This window comes from Tinamus guttatus, unplaced genomic scaffold (genome assembly GCF_059628265.1).
Source record: "Tinamus guttatus ecotype Peru unplaced genomic scaffold, ASM5962826v1 Tinamus_guttatus_pri_ptg000595l, whole genome shotgun sequence".
In the NCBI taxonomy this organism is placed as follows: Eukaryota; Metazoa; Chordata; class Aves; order Tinamiformes; family Tinamidae; genus Tinamus; species Tinamus guttatus.
This window is the reverse complement of record NW_028289129.1, coordinates 160,001-181,902: the sequence shown is the minus strand read 5'-3', so window position 1 is coordinate 181,902 and position 21,902 is coordinate 160,001. Positions and strand designations below refer to the sequence as shown.

The 21,902-nt window shown below is 35.5% G+C and overlaps 1 protein-coding gene across 2 annotated transcripts in view; it reads left to right on the top strand.

Moving 5' to 3' along the window:
- The window catches only part of AP3B1 (adaptor related protein complex 3 subunit beta 1), a 129,257-nt gene that overhangs the window by 67,607 nt on the left and 39,748 nt on the right, over positions 1-21,902 (top strand). For both annotated transcript variants that reach the window (XM_088534739.1, XM_088534738.1), the window contains exons 16-22: positions 2,889-3,075; positions 4,013-4,143; positions 5,925-6,036; positions 7,502-7,658; positions 10,407-10,581; positions 16,703-16,775; positions 17,287-17,393. In XM_088534739.1, the coding sequence (XP_088390865.1) occupies positions 2,889-3,075; positions 4,013-4,143; positions 5,925-6,036; positions 7,502-7,658; positions 10,407-10,581; positions 16,703-16,775; positions 17,287-17,393 (942 nt within the window). The remainder of the gene's footprint in view (positions 1-2,888; positions 3,076-4,012; positions 4,144-5,924; positions 6,037-7,501; positions 7,659-10,406; positions 10,582-16,702; positions 16,776-17,286; positions 17,394-21,902) is intronic.

Below are 21,902 nucleotides of genomic sequence, written 5' to 3'. Positions count from 1 at the left end.
AAGATGGGCTCATATGAGAGAAAAACAATTTTGCAGAGTAATGTCTAGTTGCCTGAACTATGGTGGGTTTTTTTGCATATAGCAGGATTGAAGAAGGGGGTTTCATTGTGTTTCTGTTGTGTAATGCAGTAGAAGCCACACTGGAAAAAGCAGTATCCATACTAATGTTTTTCCAAACACAGTTGAGCTCAATATTCTTGTCCAAGATAACTAAATATCTAAAGAATCAATTACTCCAAGCCAATGATGTCAAAGAAGGATGGATGACTGTTTTTCTCATGCTTTAGAACCTCATCCTGTGAGATTTTTATGCGTTTCAAACAGGGGATCTACCAACAAGCTAATTGCTGCTAATAAAAGATACACATTAGATTCTCAATAGGACTACTGCCACTAGAAAGTTCTAGAGATTTTACTTGATGCACTTCTCACATCAGCCTATCCAAAAGGTACAAGCAATCTTAATAGGTGCTAACAGTGTAAAAATAAGAGAGGTTATGCCTCTGTGGTGAGCATGTCCAGGTAACAGGGCATGCTGGCATTTGATATTTCATGTACCTGTACATAACACGACTCTGTTACTGTACTATGAAGTAGCTGTTGGATACAGACTCTCGTATTTCACCAAATTAGCTTGCTTGCTCAAATAATTTTCAGCTTTTTGTGAGAATTCCTTTGTTGGCACAAGTGGTATGTATTTGCTTAATTAAAACAAAAAAATGTTTCTCTTAGCTACTTCCATGTTGAAAGGTTTTCCAATTGTTTGGTTGCATTGCCATAAAACAAAAAAATCTTCTTGTTTTTATGAAAACTCTGTGCTATTTGTGATAGCACTTGAAAGGAAGCTTCTTGTTGATATGAAGCATTCTCCCATAAAAATTTGGGTTTTTTCCCCTTTTTTTTTTTTTTCTTTTTACTTAGAGGGTATGGAAAAGATATTTTAAGGCAGGGAAGGAAAGAAAAGGAGAAAAGAAAAGAAAGGAGAAAGAAAGAAAGAAAGGGATGTGGAAAAGATTAAAAGAAAATACAGCCTTTCAGGATCACCTTTGAGCTCATTCCATCCTTACTCAAGACAGAAGTGCCTCCCTTGGTAGCAAGGCCCTTAGCTTTTTCCCATCCCTGTAGCAATTTGCCAGCAAACACCAATGTGTCCTGTGATCTCTTCTGCTGAGGCTTCTGCCATGGCATGAAGGAGGCTTGTTTTCTTTTACAGAAGAAAAGCAATGGCAAAGGCTGCTGAAAGTGTCCCTGGTTTTGTTTAATCCATGATACCTTTCCACTTCCATTTAGATAAAATAGTGCAAGCTCTGCATGACTGCAGATTACGTGTATTCTGTCTGCTGTAGTTGTTTAAAATTTCCTACCTTGATATAGAAATAGTTGTAAGCTATAAAATACGTGTGGGAAAGTTTTTCTTTCCCACACAAGACAGTATCTTGAGGGAAAAGATTGCTTTTCGTAGAACCATCCTTGGATAGCAGAGAGGAAAAAAGAATTAAGGAAAAGAAGCCTTTCACCAAAAGTGCATTTTTTTAAACTGTATTTTTACCACTATTGAAATGTAATATGACCAATTTCTTCAATTCTTTGGTACCACAGGGTATTTTATGAAGTATTTGCATATATTACATCATATGAAGTTAAAACTCTTATTGTTTACTATGTGTTTCAATTACTGTAACCTTCTGCATTATAAATTGACTGAATTTTCTAGCTATTCACAGAAGTGAAACTGCTGTTTTTATAACATGGCACAATCGGCAAGCAAAGTGGGTGTAGAAAAAAAAAAGAAAAAGAAGGCATGAAAGGTGGCTGATATAAAGAAAAAAATTTACTTTGACAATGCATTTTAACCCCGTGTTGTTCTTCCATTCTGAGTTGGTACACTAAAAATATATTTTCTTATGATGTCAGCAATTTTTTACTATTTTTCCTGTTTGCTTGGAAAATGTCGGTGTGGACAAAACAATATCTTTCAAATATATTTAACAATACAATCTGTTCCGAATTATTGTGCTGTTTACTGTATTTCTAAGATGTTGAAATTCTTTTTTCTTTTTTCCCTCCCCCAGGTGTTAAAAATTAACATGTATTAAATAATTTTAATAATTCAGTTTAATATTCTCAGACATCAAATTAGGAAATCCTATTATGCTGTAAAAAGCTGTGATAATATAAGTTGCTCTCTTACATAAATAAATAAATGACCGATATTACCGGAGGCTTTAAGCTCCAAGAAAAAAAATGGAAGAAGTCTTTTATCCTGGTTTTTAGAGGGCATCAGCAGCTTGCTTTTATGAAAAAGTAACAGCTAAATGCACTGCAAATAATTTGCAGTAATCCAGTTCAGTGATTCATGTGTCTGCTTTAATGGGTCATAATTCAGGATGAAGTAACTGAGTGCAGTCAGAGTGCAGACACTGCTTATGCCAGGGACAGTATCTCTTCATAAAACACACCTCAGCAGAAGCCGTTTGCCAGCCCCCTAATACCCTCTGATGTTTTGATGTCCTGCATATTTTTCCGATTAAGTTTTGAGTGCCGTGTTTTTAGTTGTATTTCCACATTCATTATCCTCACGTAGACCCTTCAGCGGGTTTGCCATATATGATTATTTTTTTAATGATGCCTTTCTTTCCACTTCAGCAGTTTAATAATCTAGCACATGGCTGCTTCTCAGTACTCAGCATTCACCTCCCCAATACAGAAGAGGACATGTGCTTTGGCTTCAGAATTCCATTTGCAGCTTTAGAAATGCATATTCCCCGTGGAACAACATTTGTTTGACATAACCATTCATTTTTATTACCTCTTTAAATATGTTTATCCAGAGTTATCAATAATCATAAATAACTTGTATTCTGTTCTTGTCCTGTTTTTTTCCACAGACAAAATTGCTTACCCAGTACGTATTAAATCTCGGCAAGTATGATCAAAGCTACGACATCAGAGACCGTACAAGATTTATTAGGCAGCTTATTGTTCCGAATGAGAAGAGTGGAGCTTTAAGCAAATATGCCAAAAAAATATTTCTGGCACAGAAACCTGCCCCATTGCTTGAGTCTCCTTTTAAAGGTACAGCCACCAAAATCATTTGGTAAATGTTCATCATGTGGCAGCTTATTCCCCTTCAGATACGCTCGCCAACTGAGGCACTTAGCAAATGCAGGTGATTAATATGCAGGGTCCTGCCTGTGCCTACGCTCTTTTTGGCGAGCGCAGTCTGCGCGTTGCACACATTGCGTTTGTCCAGTGATAATCCCACACCAACTGATACATTTCTGATCACGCTGATTTTAAATTGCTTTCAAATAACACTAGGGTCTTTCAAAGAAAAGATGCACTTTTGTTTAGAAAAACGGCATTGGTCTTCAAGCTAGACTTTGATAGATGCTTGTTAATGTGACAACTGTAAATGCTTTATCAATCTTAAGAAATCTTACTAGATTAAATTTTTATTATTTTTTCCCAAAGTGAAAATTTCTCTTGTGTATTTTTTGTCTGGTTAAGAACAAGAGCTACTGTGCATCTTCCTGGATTAAAAAGTTATCAAGTTATCTCAATTAAAATGCCCTTTTACTATGATGTTTTGCAGTTTTAATTTTTGTACACGCTTAATCTTGGTTTTGGAGCTCTAAGAGCAGATCCATTTTGAAAAGAAACCATTAAAATTCTGGATGTGTTTGTGCCAAGACATGTATATGGATTGTTTAACTGTGCTGTCATTCTTAATATTCACAGTAAAGTAATTTTTAGAGAAGCTACATTTCAGAGCAACACCTCTAAACACACTGACTGATTAGCTTTTTTATTGACCATTATGGGGGAGATTATTGTAATCTATGGACTGAAATCAGTTTTTTGACCTATGAAGAGCTTCCTAGTTTATATTTATTCCATGACATTTGAGGTAATATAATGCCAATTACCTTTAGTCCCTGATTAAGATTACTCTTGGTGGTAGAGCTTACGGTGTTGGTCTGTACCTCCCCTCCCTCCTTTTTGTTAATAGCCAGGGACCATTTCCAGCTGGGCACCTTGTCGCACACGCTGAACAGCAGAGCCACCGGCTACCTGGAGCTGTCCGACTGGCCGGAGGTGGCGCCCGACCCGGCCCTGCGCAACGTGGAGGCCGCCGAGGCGGTAGGTTGGCAGCACTGGAAGTGACTTTCCCTGAGGCACTTGGAGGCAGTTTGGATTCAAACATAAGCCTTGAAGTTCTATACTGATTTTGTGCTGGAAAATGTTGGTGCATGGGAACACCCTCTGTCCAGTTCACTTTAGCCTATGCTGGAATTGGAACTTCTTAAAGGAAAGAAATTGCACAGATTTTGAAAAGCTTTTATAAAAAATAGGAGCTGTTAGTGCCTCTGCCATTTGTTGGCATGACAGGGCCAGTCTTCTACCTAGGGAGAATCCTGGACAGAAAACTGCAGCAGAGCTGTGGCCTGGTACAAGTGTACCAGGGATTTATGCATCCAGAACCAGAATCCTCATAAAAATAGGTGAAAGCTATTGAACCATAACAGAAGTTGAAATACATATGTATACTATATAGTAATAATATAATGTATTAATATACCATGATGATGATGCAACCAGACATATGCTGTTGTAACAAGTATAACCAAAACAGAGAGAAGTCCTTGTCATGAGCATCTTCCACATTGCTTGCACAGGAAGCAATTTGTAGTTAAGATGGTAGGAAGGGAAAAGATAGAGAAAATTAAAAACAAACAAACAAAAATATTATTTATAAAGGTCAGTAAATAAAGTAGGCATTTATTCTGAGTAGCTTAATATGACTTTCTTGCTTCTTATGTGCATTTCAGGAAAGAAAGATATTTGTATACAAAATTCCATAAGCTTGCAAGGAGAGAGTTGAAAGACAATCAGCTCTCGACAAGTGCTATAAGTGAAGAGATTGCTTGAAAGGTGTGGAGGCACCTTCTTGAGATTTTATTATTATTATTATTTAAATACTTCCCTTTGTAGAATGCTTCACTGGCCTTAATTTGGTGGTTTCCCTAATCCTGTATTTGCCTATACAATGTATGTGAGTGAAACGGAGTTCTTAAGCTTCAGTCTAGTTGACGTTCATATCCGAAGGAATTTTGTGCTTTCTAAATATGAACTGCTACGTAGAAAATTGCAAAGCTTTGACTACTTTCGGTGTTTGAGGAGGCTGGTGTTCCTAGAGTTCCTTCAAGCTCAATGTTAGGGCTCTTTCCAAAGTCTCTAATTCCAGTCCAGATGACTGTCACTGAAACAAACTTGTATCATTCTGATACTGCTGTCTGCCTCTCTGCTTTTGACCCCACCCAGTCTGAGTTTGATGCCTCTTCTGCAGTAGGTTTAAGGGAATGGTGGGGAGCAGAGGCCCAAATATTGCAGAGTTCTGGTGGTCTTTTGGTCATAAGAATTATGTTTACTTTGGGAATTGCAAATGAAGTGAAATATAATTGCCCTGTGCATGCTGAAACTTTTGATGACCACTGGACCTACCAATATTTTCACCTTAAAATTCGGAATGATAAAGATAGTGACTGGCTGTATTTGCCCTTCATTCCCTTCAGTCTAGTTATAGGCTAAACTGAGCTGGGTTCAGAGATACAGCTCTCAGACTTCAGGTTCTTTGGCGTAGACATTTATTTATGATTACTGATGCTTTTAATCCACCTTAGTAAATCTTCTTCTGGTCTCCCTAATAGACATATCTCACCTTTTATAGGTATGTACAAAACTTTTAGTGCTCCTAATTGTATAAAATAATAGGAAGTTTAATAGTTTGTCTTATCTTGCTTAGAACATTTATTTAGAAACTGCGTAATACTACAACTGCAGGAGTTTTTCTTTGCCACAATGTGTGTCTATTTTTATATTGCTGGCTATAAAAGTAAACTTAAATTAAAATTTATTTACAGACAAAAGAATGGACTGTACTTCTGGGCAAGACAAAGAAAGAGAAACCTGCTGAAGAATTTTACTCTGAATCAGAAGAGGAGGAAGATGAATCTGCCAGCACCACTTCAACAGGTGAGTATTGGGAAACTAACTTATGTGTCTGTAGCATGGACAATTTTGTCATCAGTGCTGGCTGCTATAAGGACTGGAGTCATTTAAATAAAAAAAAAATCTAAAAAGAATTAACACACATGCACACACGGTAAAGTATGTATAAAAATAAGGAACTTTGGAAAAAGCTTAATTCATTGTGAATGTGTAATATCTGCTAATTGTACAAATATAAACAAATGTTCATTGAGTGAATTAGAATTTGATCTATTTTCTAGCTAAAATAGTTGGCATGCTATTTTCCGCTAGTTCTGTACCTGGTAAAAGTGGTAAGTGTTTGTAACTTCGATTAAGTTTAAATGAACCTAATGTTTTGAGGGAAGAATGCCTATAGTGTTAATTGATGGGAATCATAATCTTGAACTTTTAGGGGCATTTGTTGTTGATGAAATACTGTTTTGATAACATGTGTTCCTGCATTGACAAATGGCCAGACTTAGTTAAACAAGTAACGTAATTTTTAGTAAATCCTGACTGTGTTATAATTTTACTCTGAATTTCTACCTGGTATTCCCTGTTTATTGTTATTCGGGCAATGATGGAGAAGATAGCTGTTAGCTGCCTGTCAAAATAAGTGATCTAAGGAACTCTTTACCAGTCTCTGAGTTAATGCTAGACAAGCCGCTGCCTGATTTCTATGTGAAATAACAAGATTCTCATTGGCCCTGTCTAAACTTCAGAGCTGATGAGATCTACCACATCCAGAGTTTAGACAGGACCAGCACTTAGCATTACAAACCTGAAAGAATTGGCTGCATCTTGTGGGTTGGAAGAGAGAAACTTTCAAATCTGAACGTGGAGCTTCTTCACTCTGACTCCTAAACTGAGAAAATAAGTAGAAGGAAAAAAAGTTTTCAAGAATCGCATCATGAAAATTAATGATCTTTGAAGCAAGAACATATTCACTTAAGATATTTGAACATTTTCTAACTATAGGATTAATTAGAGGACGCATAAATTGTTTAAATCGGTGGTTTAATCATCATCACTATCAGTATTCAAGAATAGATTATCTATTAAGCAATTGGTTTAAAATAATCTTGCAGTAAAGTGAAGATATAGATTAGAGAATTTAAGGTCATCTCCAGCTCCTGATAGGGTTATGCAATTGTGAAGACATTGATATGGATCCACATTACAACTAATTTATTATTAGGGGTTACTAATTTAGTAAAGCACAGAATCGTATGCTAAAGATTGAAGGTTTTAAAACAACAGAAGTTTGTATGTTAGGGGGGAACATGTAATTTTTTTCATCTGTTTTTATCAGTTTGTCTGTTTTCGTCTGTTCGTAAATAAAACTTCCAGGTAGATCTTAAAATGCTAATACAGTGTTTATTTTAAAATTAATTTGGATTTTGAAAGTAAAAAATTATGTAAAATATCTAGAAACACATGTAAAAGTTTTGTTTTGTTTTTATGGCAGAGAACGAGTCTGGCAGTGAAAGTGAGAAGGAAGATAAGGAGGAAGGCAGCAGCGATAAGAGTAGTGGGAGTTCCTCTTCCGGTGAAGAATCAAGCAACAGTGAATCAGACAGCAAAGAAGGTACAGGAAAGAAACCATCTAAAACTGCTGAGAAAAGGTAGGTGTGCATATGTGTGTTTAAGGAAAAAAAAATGGCGGGGGGCATTACTAGGTTTTAGAGCACTCTTGCTGTAAGCAGTCTGCTAAACATTGTTAGGTTCCTTTTCTTTTTTTCTTTTTTTTTTTTTTCCTTGTATATGTTTTTTCATTTGTATGTATTTAGGATGAACTGGGTTCATATTTTCATTGATAAGACTACTGTTATGTTTGGAATTAATTCCTGACTTCAGTAAAATCATGAGTGGCTTTCTGAAAATTGATGTAACCTTGGGAGGCTGAGTTAGTGATCAAACAGTTGTATGAAACACTTAATTACCTTTTGCAGCAATTTTGCTGAGAGCTAAAATTAAGTCCTTCAACACTTTGCCATTATGTAACTAAGACAATTGATTTTTCTAAATAATGTTATATTAAAAAGATTATGATCCAAATATTAGAGGCATGGACTGTGAAGGGAAACGGTCATAAGATACTTAAGTGTTAGCGCTTTTTAAGATTGCCCATTATCAACAGCATTATTGTGTATTAAAGTATCATTAAAATTTTGAGTAATTGGGGCTAATACCTTGGATTGTAGGAATCTGTTTCTTCCAGTGCTGTCAGCAAGTGGCCTCTGCAGACATGATAGCCCTTTACTCTGCAGTCGGCTGCCAGCTCCCTTGATGAGTTTGCAGCTCTGCTCGGTCGTGGCTGACAGCACTGATTGGGGCGCACTACGCACTCTGCTCCTTTTATTACAGACAGTAATTAAAGCAGCTCGCCTTGCCACTTCCATAACAAACACAGCATAATGCCCTAATTATGACTTTATTAATTTAAGTCAGGTTTTAATGATTTTAAAAGTGATTTATATTGTTTTTCCTGTTCAGAACAAATGAAATCTGTAGGTTAAATTAATACAGGCTTTTCATCATCGCAAAGTTAAAAAGCTAGTTACCAGTAAATTCTTTTCATTAGAATAGCATCTGAAATTTTAAGCAGAAAGGTAAACAGCGATTACCCATCAAAACTGGCTGATGTATGTGTGTGTTTTGTCTTCAGACTTTGTTTTCAAGATAAGCTGTGTGTTTTGAGCAACAACATGCTTTTCAGATAAAAAGACATAATGGGTTCTCTGCAGCTTAGTAGTTGATGTAGCTACAGCTATTCCTTCTCCCTGATAAGGAAATGTAAGGCAGCTTTGTTACTACCTGCATAGTAATAATGAAGGAGAAAATTTGAGGATGTTACTTGTTTTTTATCTTAGATTCTTTTTAGCTATGACCTCAGATACATTTCTTTAAAAACTTATGGTTGTCGTATATGCAACTTCATTCGGATAGTTTGCATTTTTTTCTCTGTGATTTTTAGTGTCAGATATACTGCACCACATTTTTGGCATGTACAAGTTTACTGATTTCAGAAAAACTTCCTTTGACTACTAAAATTTCATTTTTAGAGTTCAGCTTTAATTACATAGGTGGGACATTGTTATGTTGGGTTAAGATTTAATATTGTTTTTAATGTCTTCATCAAATTTGTTAGTTACATCCTAGCAAATTATTGGGAAGGGGACACTTTCATTCTATCATATTTTTCAATTTGCCTTCTGGGTATTTTTCCCTTTTAAAACTGTTATCTGAAATAGTGTCACATCATAGTGTATTCTTTTATACAGCTCCTAAAGCTGATCAAAAATGTATAACAACTTAATTTTCTCTCCAAAGGAACTCTTAATAGTTGAGTAGACTGGGTTTGTCTAATTATCATTGACCTTATTACTCTTAAAGCATTTTAGTATCCAATTGATTTTCTTGGGGAGGAAGCTGATTTCAAAGAATAAATTGGTGGGCTGCAGGGCCAAGAAAGGATATTTTATTTCCATATGCAGTAGTGATTTATTTATTTACTCCATAATAACTATTAGAAAATAATTTTTATTTCCAGTGGTATTTCCAATTACTAGCTCCCTCCAGAGACAAAAAAAGTAATATACAAATTTGTAGTGATCCTATTAGTAGAAATGAATAGAGTTGATCTTACAATATTCAGTAGCTCTTAACCCAGAAAAACACCATCCAGCATGGCCATGGTGAGTGGAAATGCACTGTGAGGAAAAACATCCCTTGAAGTCTCTGGGTCTGCCAGCTGCAAGCTACTTGGTGTGACCAAAGGCATCAGCATGTAACATTGCAATAGCCCTTTTCTATAAATTCTTTCATGTTGAAATATTTGTAGGCATTGTAGGTCTCCTTTCTAGATGGATCAGTTTTGAAAGTTTCAGGCAAATTAAAATTCATGTCTTGCTTTTTTAAAAAGAAGTTATTTGGCAAAAATGCCATATAAACCCTTCAGAATTCTGTTAACCATAGATGGAGTGGCCTGGAGGTTCTTTCACTTAACAGAATGCCTGCATTTCTTTCTAAAATGTCACAGGATGATATACACACATTAATATTTTTGTTCAATCTTCCCCCTTCTTAGATTATATATGATGATATGTTTTGTTATGTGATAGGATGGTTTTGTGTTACATTAAACAAACAAACAAACAAACAAAAAAACCTGTTGCCTCAGCCAAGTTTCCATTATTGTGAAAAAATATTGACTTAAAATCCATTTAATAAAACTTCGAAATTTTAATGTGGAATGCAGTATGTCCCAAGTATGTATTTCGGTGTTTTAGATCTGTATCTTTTTTTCTTAAAAAAATAAATATATATATATATATGTATATATACATATCTTTTATGTATGTTATACGCAGTGATTCAGAAGACAATAAAAAGAAAGCAAAGGGGATCGCCAAGAAAAGAAATGCATCCAGTTCCTCAGATTCAGCATCCAGTTCATCAGAAGAAAGTTCTTCAGATTGCACATCTGAATCAGACCTTAAAAGTGACTCCTTGTCTGGAAAACCTGGAAGAGCTGCTTCTAGTAAGGTAAAACATGCTTTTTAAAAAAAAAAAAAAAAAGAAAAGAAAATTATGAAAGGATGCATCTAGTTGTCAGTGTATGATTCTTTCTGGGGGAAATGGAGATAGGTTGTGTTTTTATGGATACCTGAGAAGTTGTATGTGTGCACTGTATCTTAAGGGTCTAAAAATTAGTAGAACAGCTGGCTTTGTTCATAAAATCCCTGCTAAAATTGAGAAAAGTGCAGTTGATCAAGCCATACTTGAGGTGTCTACAGAAATTGTTAGTGATCAATTTAATGAGTAATCAACTTTTATTGCTTTATATATTTTATAGGAATAAAGCATATATTACTCTAAATTCTACTAGTTTGCTTACAATAGGCACAAAGTACCAAACTTTAAAATATATCTTTCTTTTAAATTGGAGTTTGAAATGTGGGAAGATGCAAAAGTGTCTGAAAAAGCCATTTCTATGCCAGCTAGTTTTAACTGCTTGTTTTAGTGAAGAAAGAGCTATAGTCGGTGTCATCAGCCATCTACCTACCCTTTGTTTAAAACGGGAGACAGGGAAGAGGAACTTCATGCTAAGGCAGAAGAGTAGAAGAATTTCTGAATTTTCTGAATTTCTGAAACTTGTTTTTCCATTATCAAAGTTTCTGTGCATTTTTTCCCATACAATTTTGCTCTGCAAATATTACAAAATATATATCAAACTTTTCAATTTTAACATGAGTATGTTGTCTTGAAAATCAATTGATCCTCCAAAACACTTTAACGCTTATTTTAATCACAGTACCACTATAGGTCCCTCAGTAGTCGCAACAGGCATCATCAGTTGCATTTGATCTAACTGTAGAAAGTATAGGGTGTGCATACTTTGGATTTAACTGGAACTCTATTGATACAGTCAGCTTTCCTTGGGCAGGGAAATCTCTGTATTTATCTAGATCTTGAGATTATGTCATGAAAGCATAATGATTGTAACTTCCTGGGTCTGCCTAGGGACCCTGAATATTGTGGCCCTAACTTTTAACCTATGCCCTTCTACAAAGCAAAACTAAAGATGAGGTGAGACTATAATGCTTCAGAAACAGAAGTTTGTCATTGTTTGATCATTGTTTCGAGCTGGATATCAGAGCTGTTGTCAAAGTTTTCCAGTTTGCTGTCTGGATTGGGAACTCACCAAAAAAGCCACAGTACAACAAATATAATCTAAATCTTCTCAGCATAAACTCCTATGATATTGAATGAATTAATCTAGGGCCACGGTTTCTTTCACAGGGAAGGTCCACAGTATGCTTTAACAGGAAGACTGTTGTTATTAAGAAACATTCTGTATTCTAAAACAGCAAACTTTGAGCAGTCAAGGAAACATGAAGTCAACTGTATTTCATAGTAGGGAAAATTAAATTTCCAGAAAGCTTGGTATTGTTTCTTTGAAATATTTTAAAAATTGTCAAGGAGTTGGATCTTAACAATAGAAAACTTGCAGGAGTGAAATTAGTCTCGCTTGATTAAAAGGCATCTAAAAGAAAATTAGAATTCCTTTTTATTTTATGAGATTTTGAGTACTCAGCATTTGATCAGTCAGAAGACATGGAAAGGAAAAATTGCAAAGCTCTTAAACATCACAAAAATTATTAAAACAAATAGCAAAGGGTTAATAGGAAGAGCAACAGGGAAGGAGGCGAGGAGGTTTTTGAGAAGTGGAGGTACCATAGAGCTCACTATCCAAAAGCTAAATAACTACATTCTGTACATTTTTATTTCCACTGAGAAACTGCAATATTAAATGTTGGGGTAAGGAGCTGATGGGCTAGTATATCTAAATAAAAATAGTCCTACAAGAAGTAGGGGAAGAGGCAAATGAGCTTAATGCTCTTGAACGTTTTTTTTTCCGGTGTTACATTTAAGTTGCCTATGTTTATATCCAAAAATGTTTCTGATATTTAGTTACATTCGGAAACCTAATTGGCTGGGAGGTGAAAAGGAGAGTTTTATTCATTTTATGTATTTTGAGCAATATCAAGACAATAGGTGGAGCTAATTGGCAGTAACCTAGATTGCCCTCGCAGGTTGGAAAGAAACCAATTATTAACATAATATAAAGGACACTAAGGAAGATCTTAGAGTCTTTCTGCCAAGGCATTTTTTTTAACAATATGGTTGTTTTACTTGTTTGAAAATGTTGGCATTTTTCTGTCCCTACCTGACTTCTCTCGGGTCACCCAAAAGCCCGGCCATTTCAGACAGGGCTCAGAAATGCAGATAGTTCTTGTGAGGGGTTGTGCTCGGAAAGATCTTGCTGACTTTATTCCAGTGAAGGAGCTAGTGCAGTGCATTTTTTTTTTACCCAGTGTATATGGGGAGATAATTAATCAGCATTGTTTTTCCTTCTTGTGAATAAAGCTCAAAATATTTTATGCAATACATATTAATGAAAGGAAAATTTTTCAGGGTCTGTTTTTGAGTTTCTCAATTTGTCATGAATTAAGAATTTTTTTTCCACAGAGAATATTTTGGGGATTGTTTTTCATTCTTATATTTGGTTAGGAACGAGTATATGCTTAACAGAATTTCCAGAATGAACAAAGTTTTATACACACAGACTCTTAATTAGTGCATTTGCTAAAATAAAATGAATGTTATGAAAACTTCAGATTTTTTTTTCTGAATAACTTGTTAGTGCTTTCTTATGTCACCCAGAAGAATTTGTTTTGAAAAAGCTGATGTCCCCCCATAGAACTGCAGTGAGTGCAGACTCTTTTGCAGTGTGATATTTTGTTTCACTTTTAAATATGGATAGTTATGTGTTTGAGTATCTCTAATCTACTGTAAATATAAATAGTGTATGGCTGAAATGCAGATCTGAGGATGATGCATGTATAAGTAGGTGTATCTACAGTGGGATTTTAAAATAAGCTACTGTTGACCTCCTTATACAAGTATAATACAGTCACTCAGCTGTTAAAAACCCGATCCACTATTTAAAAAATATACGAAAACAAATTGTCCATCTTTCTGCCTGATCTCTTTTCAAGTGCTAACACAATGAAAACAGTGGGTGATCTGTCAATGCATTTGGATTGTCAATGATGGTTTTGTATAAATATTGGGCAGATAAGAAATAAAATTCACACAGCAAAATATGATTTCATCTGCCTTTTCTCTGCAGCTCCATGGCTCATGCTGCGGTGTGAAATTCTCATTTTACACACTTTGCAGGCGGAGCACATGAATTATGCATTGAGCAAGAGAAATCTCCTGCTTCAAGTCCTATATGCATTTACCAGGTTCTATCTCTATTACCAAGATGAATTGCAAATGGAGAAATGTTTGATGGAATATAGCTTAACTTCTTTGTTTAGTATTCAGCTTTTCTCTAGCTGGCTCTCAGTAGGAAGCTGTTTGGAACTTGTCGTCTTATTTTTAAGAAAGAAGGATGAAAAATAATGTTACAGAAAAATGGCAGACACATCAGAACCTTTTTATTTCCTTGATGTCAAATGCAATGCTTTTTGCATTCAGCAGAAATATGTACTGGTAATGTTGGCAGTCATTGGCTATTTATTAATCCTAGAAAGCCAATGAGTTTTCATTGGGAATACAACAAAGAAAAGAAATAATTCTGTATGTAATAGGAAAGACCAATTTAAATTGATTTCTTCTGTATTTTTTAAAGAAACACATGCATACTACTAGTGAATATACATCCGTATGTGTGTCTGTAGAGATATGCATATAAATATAAAAATACTTGTGTGATTATAGGTATATGCGTGCATACTAACAGACACATAGCTCATAAGAGGCTGAGTGTTTGACATATTTGACTGAAGTAGAAAATAAGACTGGATCATACTTCAACATTAGCTTTATCTTGCTGTAGTTAGCTTCAGAGTCTGTGTTCTACATGGATGAAGTTGGTGGTTGCTATGATTATTTTTCTTTAATACAGCAAACTGATTGTACTTAAGTACAATATTCTGACAAGGTGAGCAGCAGAAATTTTTCTTGCTATCCATTACCTTGAGGTAATTTAGTGATTCTGTATTTCTCTCTTTTTTTAAGATTATGGAAGGGGGTTTTTTTTGGGGGGGGGGGGGGTAAGAAAAAATAGTACAGGATAGCATTTATTGTCCTTTCTCAATGTTGAAACAAAATGGCTTTCGTTTTGAAGTGTAAAAAATATATTCCCTCTCAAAGAGGTTTTTTTCCTTTTTTAAAGATGAAGTACATAGTAAAATATTATCAGTGCAGAAATGGGTTTTATTTTATTGAATTACTTACCAAGCTTTGCAATATGTACTCAGTAACTACCTTGGAATAGTAAAATGAATACTAGAAAGCCTCAACTGAAGTCTAACATTTCTAGCACCTGTTGCAGTGCAGAACATCCTACTACAGAGGTTTCAGTGTATAGATAAATAAAAAGAAGATTTCATATGGAAAGCTTTATTTAAATGAAAATTGTCAAAAAAAAAAAAAGTCTTGTGTGTGAGCAGCTCTGTTGAATTTCTGGGACTTTGGGGTATATCCAAAAATGAAAGAGATGTGCTTGGTTAGGAGTCTGCCTAAAAACTTTTGTCATCCAGCACACTCATTCTGACCCCTTAAGTGGGAACCCAAAACCAACAGGAGAGAAATGTCTTGGTCACCCTGCCTTCCTGCCCTGCCTCCATCCATCGTCACCCACTCGGTGCCACAGCAGGGAGCAGCCCTTGGCTTTCTGGCCCCTTTCCCATGGGCAAGTCACTGCTCTGTCATTTACACTGTTTTGGTATTGCTGATTTTCTGTAGTTACTACATTGATGAGTTTCACAACCTGTGATCTCATGATAGGTGGTTGCTTCAAAGTAAGCAGGAGGAGTAAGCAGGAGTAAGTTTGCTACACATAGTTTTGCTCCTAAATATGGCTTGTGAGGGCTTTTATTTTTCCCTTCCAAGCCTGGCAGTGCTGTTGATGGCAGAACTGAAGAAGAGTCCAACTTCTTTTCCTTGAGCTTTAGCCTGTCATGTGAATGAGCCACTTTTCATAGAATTTAATTGGCTGCATAATAAAAGGGAATTGGAGAAATCCCATCTCCACAGGGAGGATTAGCAAATGCAGAACCACCACTATAAATAACCTTTGAACTTCAATCATAGCTGAAGATAGAACTGAATCTTAGTGACAAGTGGAGGGAGAGCAAAGGCAGAAGTAGTTCTGCAGCTGATCCGCATGAAGAATACTTGAGAGGAGGTAGAAAGAGTGTGATGCTCATCAAATGGAGGAGCATCTGGCAGGAAGGGTATCATCCAGGTTCTGGCAAGGTTCAGAGATCGGTCCTTTTTAGTGAAGCACCGTGTTGGCAGTTCACATTGAATTGCTTTCCAGCAGTCACACGTAAATTCTCTTGAATCATCGCTGCCCATATACTTTTTCTAGGTAGGACCAGCATTCATCCTTATTAGATAAGGACCTTTTTATTGTTTTGTATTGAAACAAATTTTCTTGAAATACTCTGTTTGCCAAGTCACCAAGATTATTACCACTTTACCTGTACTTATTCTTCCAACCTTTATTACAAAAATTCATTTTAACACTTAAATATTAAAACCTTTTATTGTGAGAGAAACCAACCTTTTATATATTTCTCCAGTAATTAAGTAAAATCCCAGTGCATGACTTCTAGATAAGCACAGAGAAAGGTTAGCTAATGCTGCTTTCTTATGAATGAAATTTTATCCTTTTTTCATAAAGAAACAAAAACGTTAGGATTCTTTTGCCTTCCCCTTCCCCCCCCCAAAAATATGTGTATATGTGTGTGTGTGTGCGTATATATCCCTTCAGTCACTGAAAAGTGTCTGCAGAAGTGTCTGATCTCTTGCTAAAGATTTTATTTTAATACTAACTACAGTTAACATTAAATAAAGTTATGGCCTTCAGAGAAGTTGCATTTAACTTAAGTATGGACTTTGGTAGTACAGTTTAGTTTACTTATAAGAAGAAATATTTATCCCCAGGTGAATTATCTGAATGCTGAGCTGTGAAAATGGATACATCTTTGTTCTAAAATGGCGAAGTATTTTTCTGTTTTAAAGTATAGGCTCAAAATCTTTTGCTGATATGGTTAAAAGATGAAATATGCATATATTTTAACAGAAAGAAGACAAACCCATACAAGACAGAAAAACTCCAAATAAAAAAGATGTTTTTCTCCTAGACTTAGATGACTGTAAGTATCTTGATTAAAACTTTGTTTATTTTCTCCTGTAGGAAAAAATCAGTTTAATTCAATGAAAATTCAAATGTCTGAAACGATTATTCATTTATTATTCCTGTCCTAACGCAGAAATATCACTCAGACCATCAACTTTTGAAGCATAATTATTGGAGTACATGATCTTGTTTATTTTAAAACTGAAAAACAGTTTCAAAATTTGGACTATATTAATGTATAAAACATTTGCTTCGAGGAATTTTGTATGTCTGAACTTACTTTCTTTTTTAAGTAGGTTTATTTCAGCTTGTACCAGTGAATATTTCTTTAACAACATCTGTGCATTCTAACCAATTAATTAGTTATATGATTGTAATAAGGTATTAAAAATGATGATTTTGGAAAACAGATCAAAATGTAATCTTGGAAGAGTAGATTAAAGCTGGTAAAGATGCTTTTCGCTATTGTCATTTCCAGTCTTTTAAATTTTTGTAAAGTTAAATAACAACTGCTTTTTTGTTTCTAGTTTGTCCTGTGACATCCCCTGCAGCCGTTCCTGCAACAGCTGTTTTGTCCCCAGGTTTAGTAGCAGACCTAGAGGGATTAAGTCTGTCAGGTTCATCGGTCATTGATGTAAGTAGCCTTAAAAAGGATGTGTGGGGAACGTTGTTCTTTTTTTTTTTTTTTTTTCCTCCTCCCCTCCCTTTATCAATACCTTGAGGTATTATATGAAATTCTGGTCTATGTGCAAGTTTGACATCTTCTGCTGAACTGCAATAATAAAATTCAGAAAGCTGGAGAAAAGTATGAATAGGAGGGGGGTTTCAAAGCATTTTAGCCTTCTCTTTCAGTCTGACTTTCTTCACCTCAGGGAAACTTGTACTCACAAATTAGGTATCCAAATCTTGTAAGCCTTTCAAATCCTCCAATTGCTACAATATAAAGGAAAACCTACATAAAATTAAGTATTTGTTAAATATTTGTTAATTCTTAACCTTCTGTTCTTTATACATGCCTACAACTATGACATTTTACTGCTTGCAAGTAATTTTTCATGAGTATACAAAGCATAGCCCCTGGGTGCAAATAAAAAGGGTATGGATTTACAATCAGTGGTGTATCAGTATGTGTCATGATTCATTCTGTTAGCGCTTTCTGCTTTGTAGCCCTTTCCATTAGGGAATCTCAAAACTATAGGTATAATTAAACTTAGCAAAGTCATGGAGGTAAAGGGCATTCCTTTGTTGCATGAGAATAATGTTTTGTGTTCTGGTTCTATTTTATTTTCCTTAACTTTAAGCACTTTGTGCATCTGTTTTAAATACGCAGTTTCATAAGCAATTGCACCCTGCAATGCAGGGTAGTTGACCACAATTTCTTCTTCTCCATCCTTTGAGGCTTTAACAGGTTAAAACAGGGGCTATGATCTGTTTTCTTGCTAATGGCTTGACTTAAAATAACTGGTTTCTTTGGTGTTCTTCAGAATTATCCTTTTTGAGGGTAGGTTAAAGACTGCTGTTGCTAATGTTTAGTGCTTGAGAACAGTCTTTTTTGTCATTATTTTTTTCACCATCTGCAATACATGAACATCTTTTCACCATGAACACTCATTCCACTTCCCACAAAGCTGTGCTTGCTTTCTCCAGAACCACTGCAATTGGTTTCCAAGGGTAGTTGAAAGTAAAAAAAAAAAAAAAAAAAAAAAAACTAACAGAAGCATGAGCTAGAAGGTGCAAGCTAAACAAGGGAGGAAGTCTGCATAAATGAGTTGGTTCTTCAAAATGCCTCTGTCTTAATACTGCAGAGGTCTGCTTAAAATGCACAGCCAGAAAAGGGAGTCAGAACACTTCGTCATACTTCCAGCTCTAGCAACTCCCCAAAATCATGTAAGAACTAATTGTTGCTGTCTACATCAAGGTTACTCATATAGGGCTATATTCAGTGTTCAGACCTGTATGCTTGGCTCTTTCCATTGGTGAGAATTGTAGACATGCAAGAGGCTTTTTGCTGTTTGTGCTTCAGGAAGCAACAATATTTAAACCTTGAAAACTGTTCTTTCAAATGAAAGATTGTAAGTCTTGTATGCAGGTAGTTAACTAATTAGTCATACATTATTCAGTAACCATCAGGTTATTTATTTACCACCAGGTAAATTTCTGAAAATTCATGGCTTTTAAAACTTTTATGTGGGAATATGCCTCTTAAAATAGTGTTTTGAATTTAGTTTGTGACCACTACTTCTAAAAATGAGATTAGTTGTCATACCTCAGAAAACTTTTTTTTTTTTTTTTTTTACCTTCAGTGAGAGAGAAAATGAATTTAACTGTAGGACACACGCCAAACTAATAGTAAGAAATTAATTTATTACTAGGCAATGGAGAGCATGGAGTAAAAATAGATAAGTACAGTATATGACCCTAATATCAAAGAAATGTAGCAACCACTTATCTTGGAATATGTCAGACAGTCTATTATTCAAATCATTCAGCACTGTAATTGAATACAGCTTTTATAATCTTTATCTGTAAATTCATAGCTGCTGAACATTATAGGAAGTATAAATGACAATTGTTTTTCACAAATACTATGAGTTTCTTTAAACCTATAAAAACAAAATATCCTTGAATAAAACTGCAATGTGCAACCTGCGCTCTGTCCTGCGGCTCATTTGTTTTAAGGATTTATATGTTCATATAACATGCTTTTCACATGCATGCGCCTGCACATGTGCCTGTTGCAGATTGTTTCAGGGCAAATGAAATTCTCTTTGTAACAGAAGTGTTCTCACTCAGGTAATTGGAGAGTAATTTTCTTCTGTTAAGTGAACACAAAATTTGATACATCATTGTGCATCCATCTGTAGGCCATGTTTAGCTGGCTCAACCAAACCAAGTAACTGATATCTCCAGAAGATACTACTGGGGTTTTCAGGGATGTGCACGTGAGAGCTCAGAGCTAGACACTTGGTGAAACTGCATTTGGGGAAGACAGTTTGAGACTGTGAGGTATATCTGAAGGTTCAGAAGATACTTGAAGAAATAATGCCAGATGAAGAAGGACTAGAGAAATTCGGTCGTTTTCAGGGTATGGTGATTATCTGAAAACACTGGAAATGGGTGTTGTCCTCTAAAGGAAAGTCATAAAGCAATAGAAGAGGAAACTGAAAGCAGACCTTGTGAATGGCACAAGGACAGGGAGGGTTCTAAAACTACTGCAGGAAATAATATTGTGAGCAGGAATGAGGAAGGTGGGAGGAGAGATCTGTGGTAGCAGAGAAGAACCAGTTTCATGGGGGGAAGAGTCAAGAGAGTGTGATAAGAGAAGCTTGTGAAAAGCTTACAGGAAAAAGGGGGAGAATTCTCAATGCTGTAGTGGAGAGGTACTTAAAGAAAATACATTTCATGTACTAATTGAGTGTCATCATTAGTTATTAGGTGTATTGAATTATGGCATGATTGTTGAAGTAGTACTGCTTTACTTGCTAGATGTTCTATATATTCTCTTGATAATCACAGTTACTAATAATGTGCATTTTATTGTTCTGTACTATTCAAAGTTTCACAAAATCATACTGCTTTCTATCCTGTGAATCCTCTGCAAAACTTTGGATTAAGATCCAGTTTGAGAACTTCGCTAGAGTGATGATGCATAGAGCAGAAAAAAATAGCATTTGACAAAGGTCAAGGTTGAACTGCAGAACTGTCAAACCATGTGATAAATACTTTTAATTACCAATTTAGCGCACTTATTTATTGAGAAATATTAAACATGGGCTACCTGGATACATGGATTCAGCTGGAGATCTCTTCAGAGTAGGAGCACGCCTTAAATAGTATTTTAATATCTCAACTGCCAAGGTAGTTTTTACAGAGGAGATTTTTTTTTTTTTATCATTTTAGGTTACTTTGTCCATATAAGCTAGTTCTAATATCCATTCAAGCTAGTGTTAAAAAAAAATCATGAATGATGGTATTTTTTCCTTGTGTAAGGATCTCTGGCTAGAATTAACCAGAAATCCAGAAACTGCAATAATGGATTAGACTGTGGAGATTGCCTGATATGCAGCCTCCAGCAGAGATTAGTGAGAGGTGCATAAGAATTTGCCAAATCCTATGGTGGAGAAATGAATGGTGGTGGTTCTTTCAAGCAGTTAGTTATGGGCATGCAGTCTCCTTCATGAGTTTTATTGTTCCAAAGTGTTCTTAGCACCAGCTGTTATATAACTGGGTATATTTATTGTTCATGAAACTCTGGCCTGGATTTTTGCTGGGTGAATTAGAATTACCTCAGGAGTGGCTATGTCATCAGGAGAAACTTAAATTCAATTATTATTTGAAACTGATGCAATGCCATCACTTATGAGAACAGCAGATTGCATGTGATGGCTTTAATAGGTTCTTGCTATTCTTCTGCCCTGTGTTCCCAAAGATACTTCAATATTTTAACAACCATTGACTGACTGTTTTCTAGTATCTAGTTTTATATTTTAAATATATATATATATAAATAAAAGCAACTGCTCTTGTCCCTCTGAAATATTTTTACCTACCTAACGGAAGTTCCTAATATATATTTTTATTGGGTGTTTTTGTGGTTTTGTGTTACGATAATGCATGCTGTTGGTTGGTGCCTGTGAAGCAAGTGTAAAGGTGTGTTCTTAAATTGAAGAGTTAAAAAGCAGCTTTCTCAGAGCGCTGCCCAACACTGGGCTCAGCGCAGCTGATTAGGTGTGACTGATGCTTGTGGGAAGGCAATGTGCTCCAGTGGCTCTGGATCTGGGTATTACATATGGAAAATGAGTTCTATTTTTGGGTTGCTACTTGCTGTGTGATCTAGAGGGAGTAACTTAATCTTTTAGTTTTCCATCTGAAAAATGAGGATAGTGATGCTTACTCACCTTGAGATAGCACTTCTACAAATGCATGTGGCTGCCTATCGCAAGGTATTAACCACTGCCAAGACAAAAGGAAGAAAGGAACCTTTTAAATAATAAACTTTATTTTTCCATGTTTATTCGAGTTTTCTGCATGTTCTTCAAATGGTAGCATGGTATACGTGGTATATCTGGTAAGTGAAGTATTTGAAAGCTGTAATGACATTCCAGAAATTGTTTCCATGTGCTTTTGGAATTTTTGAAATGAT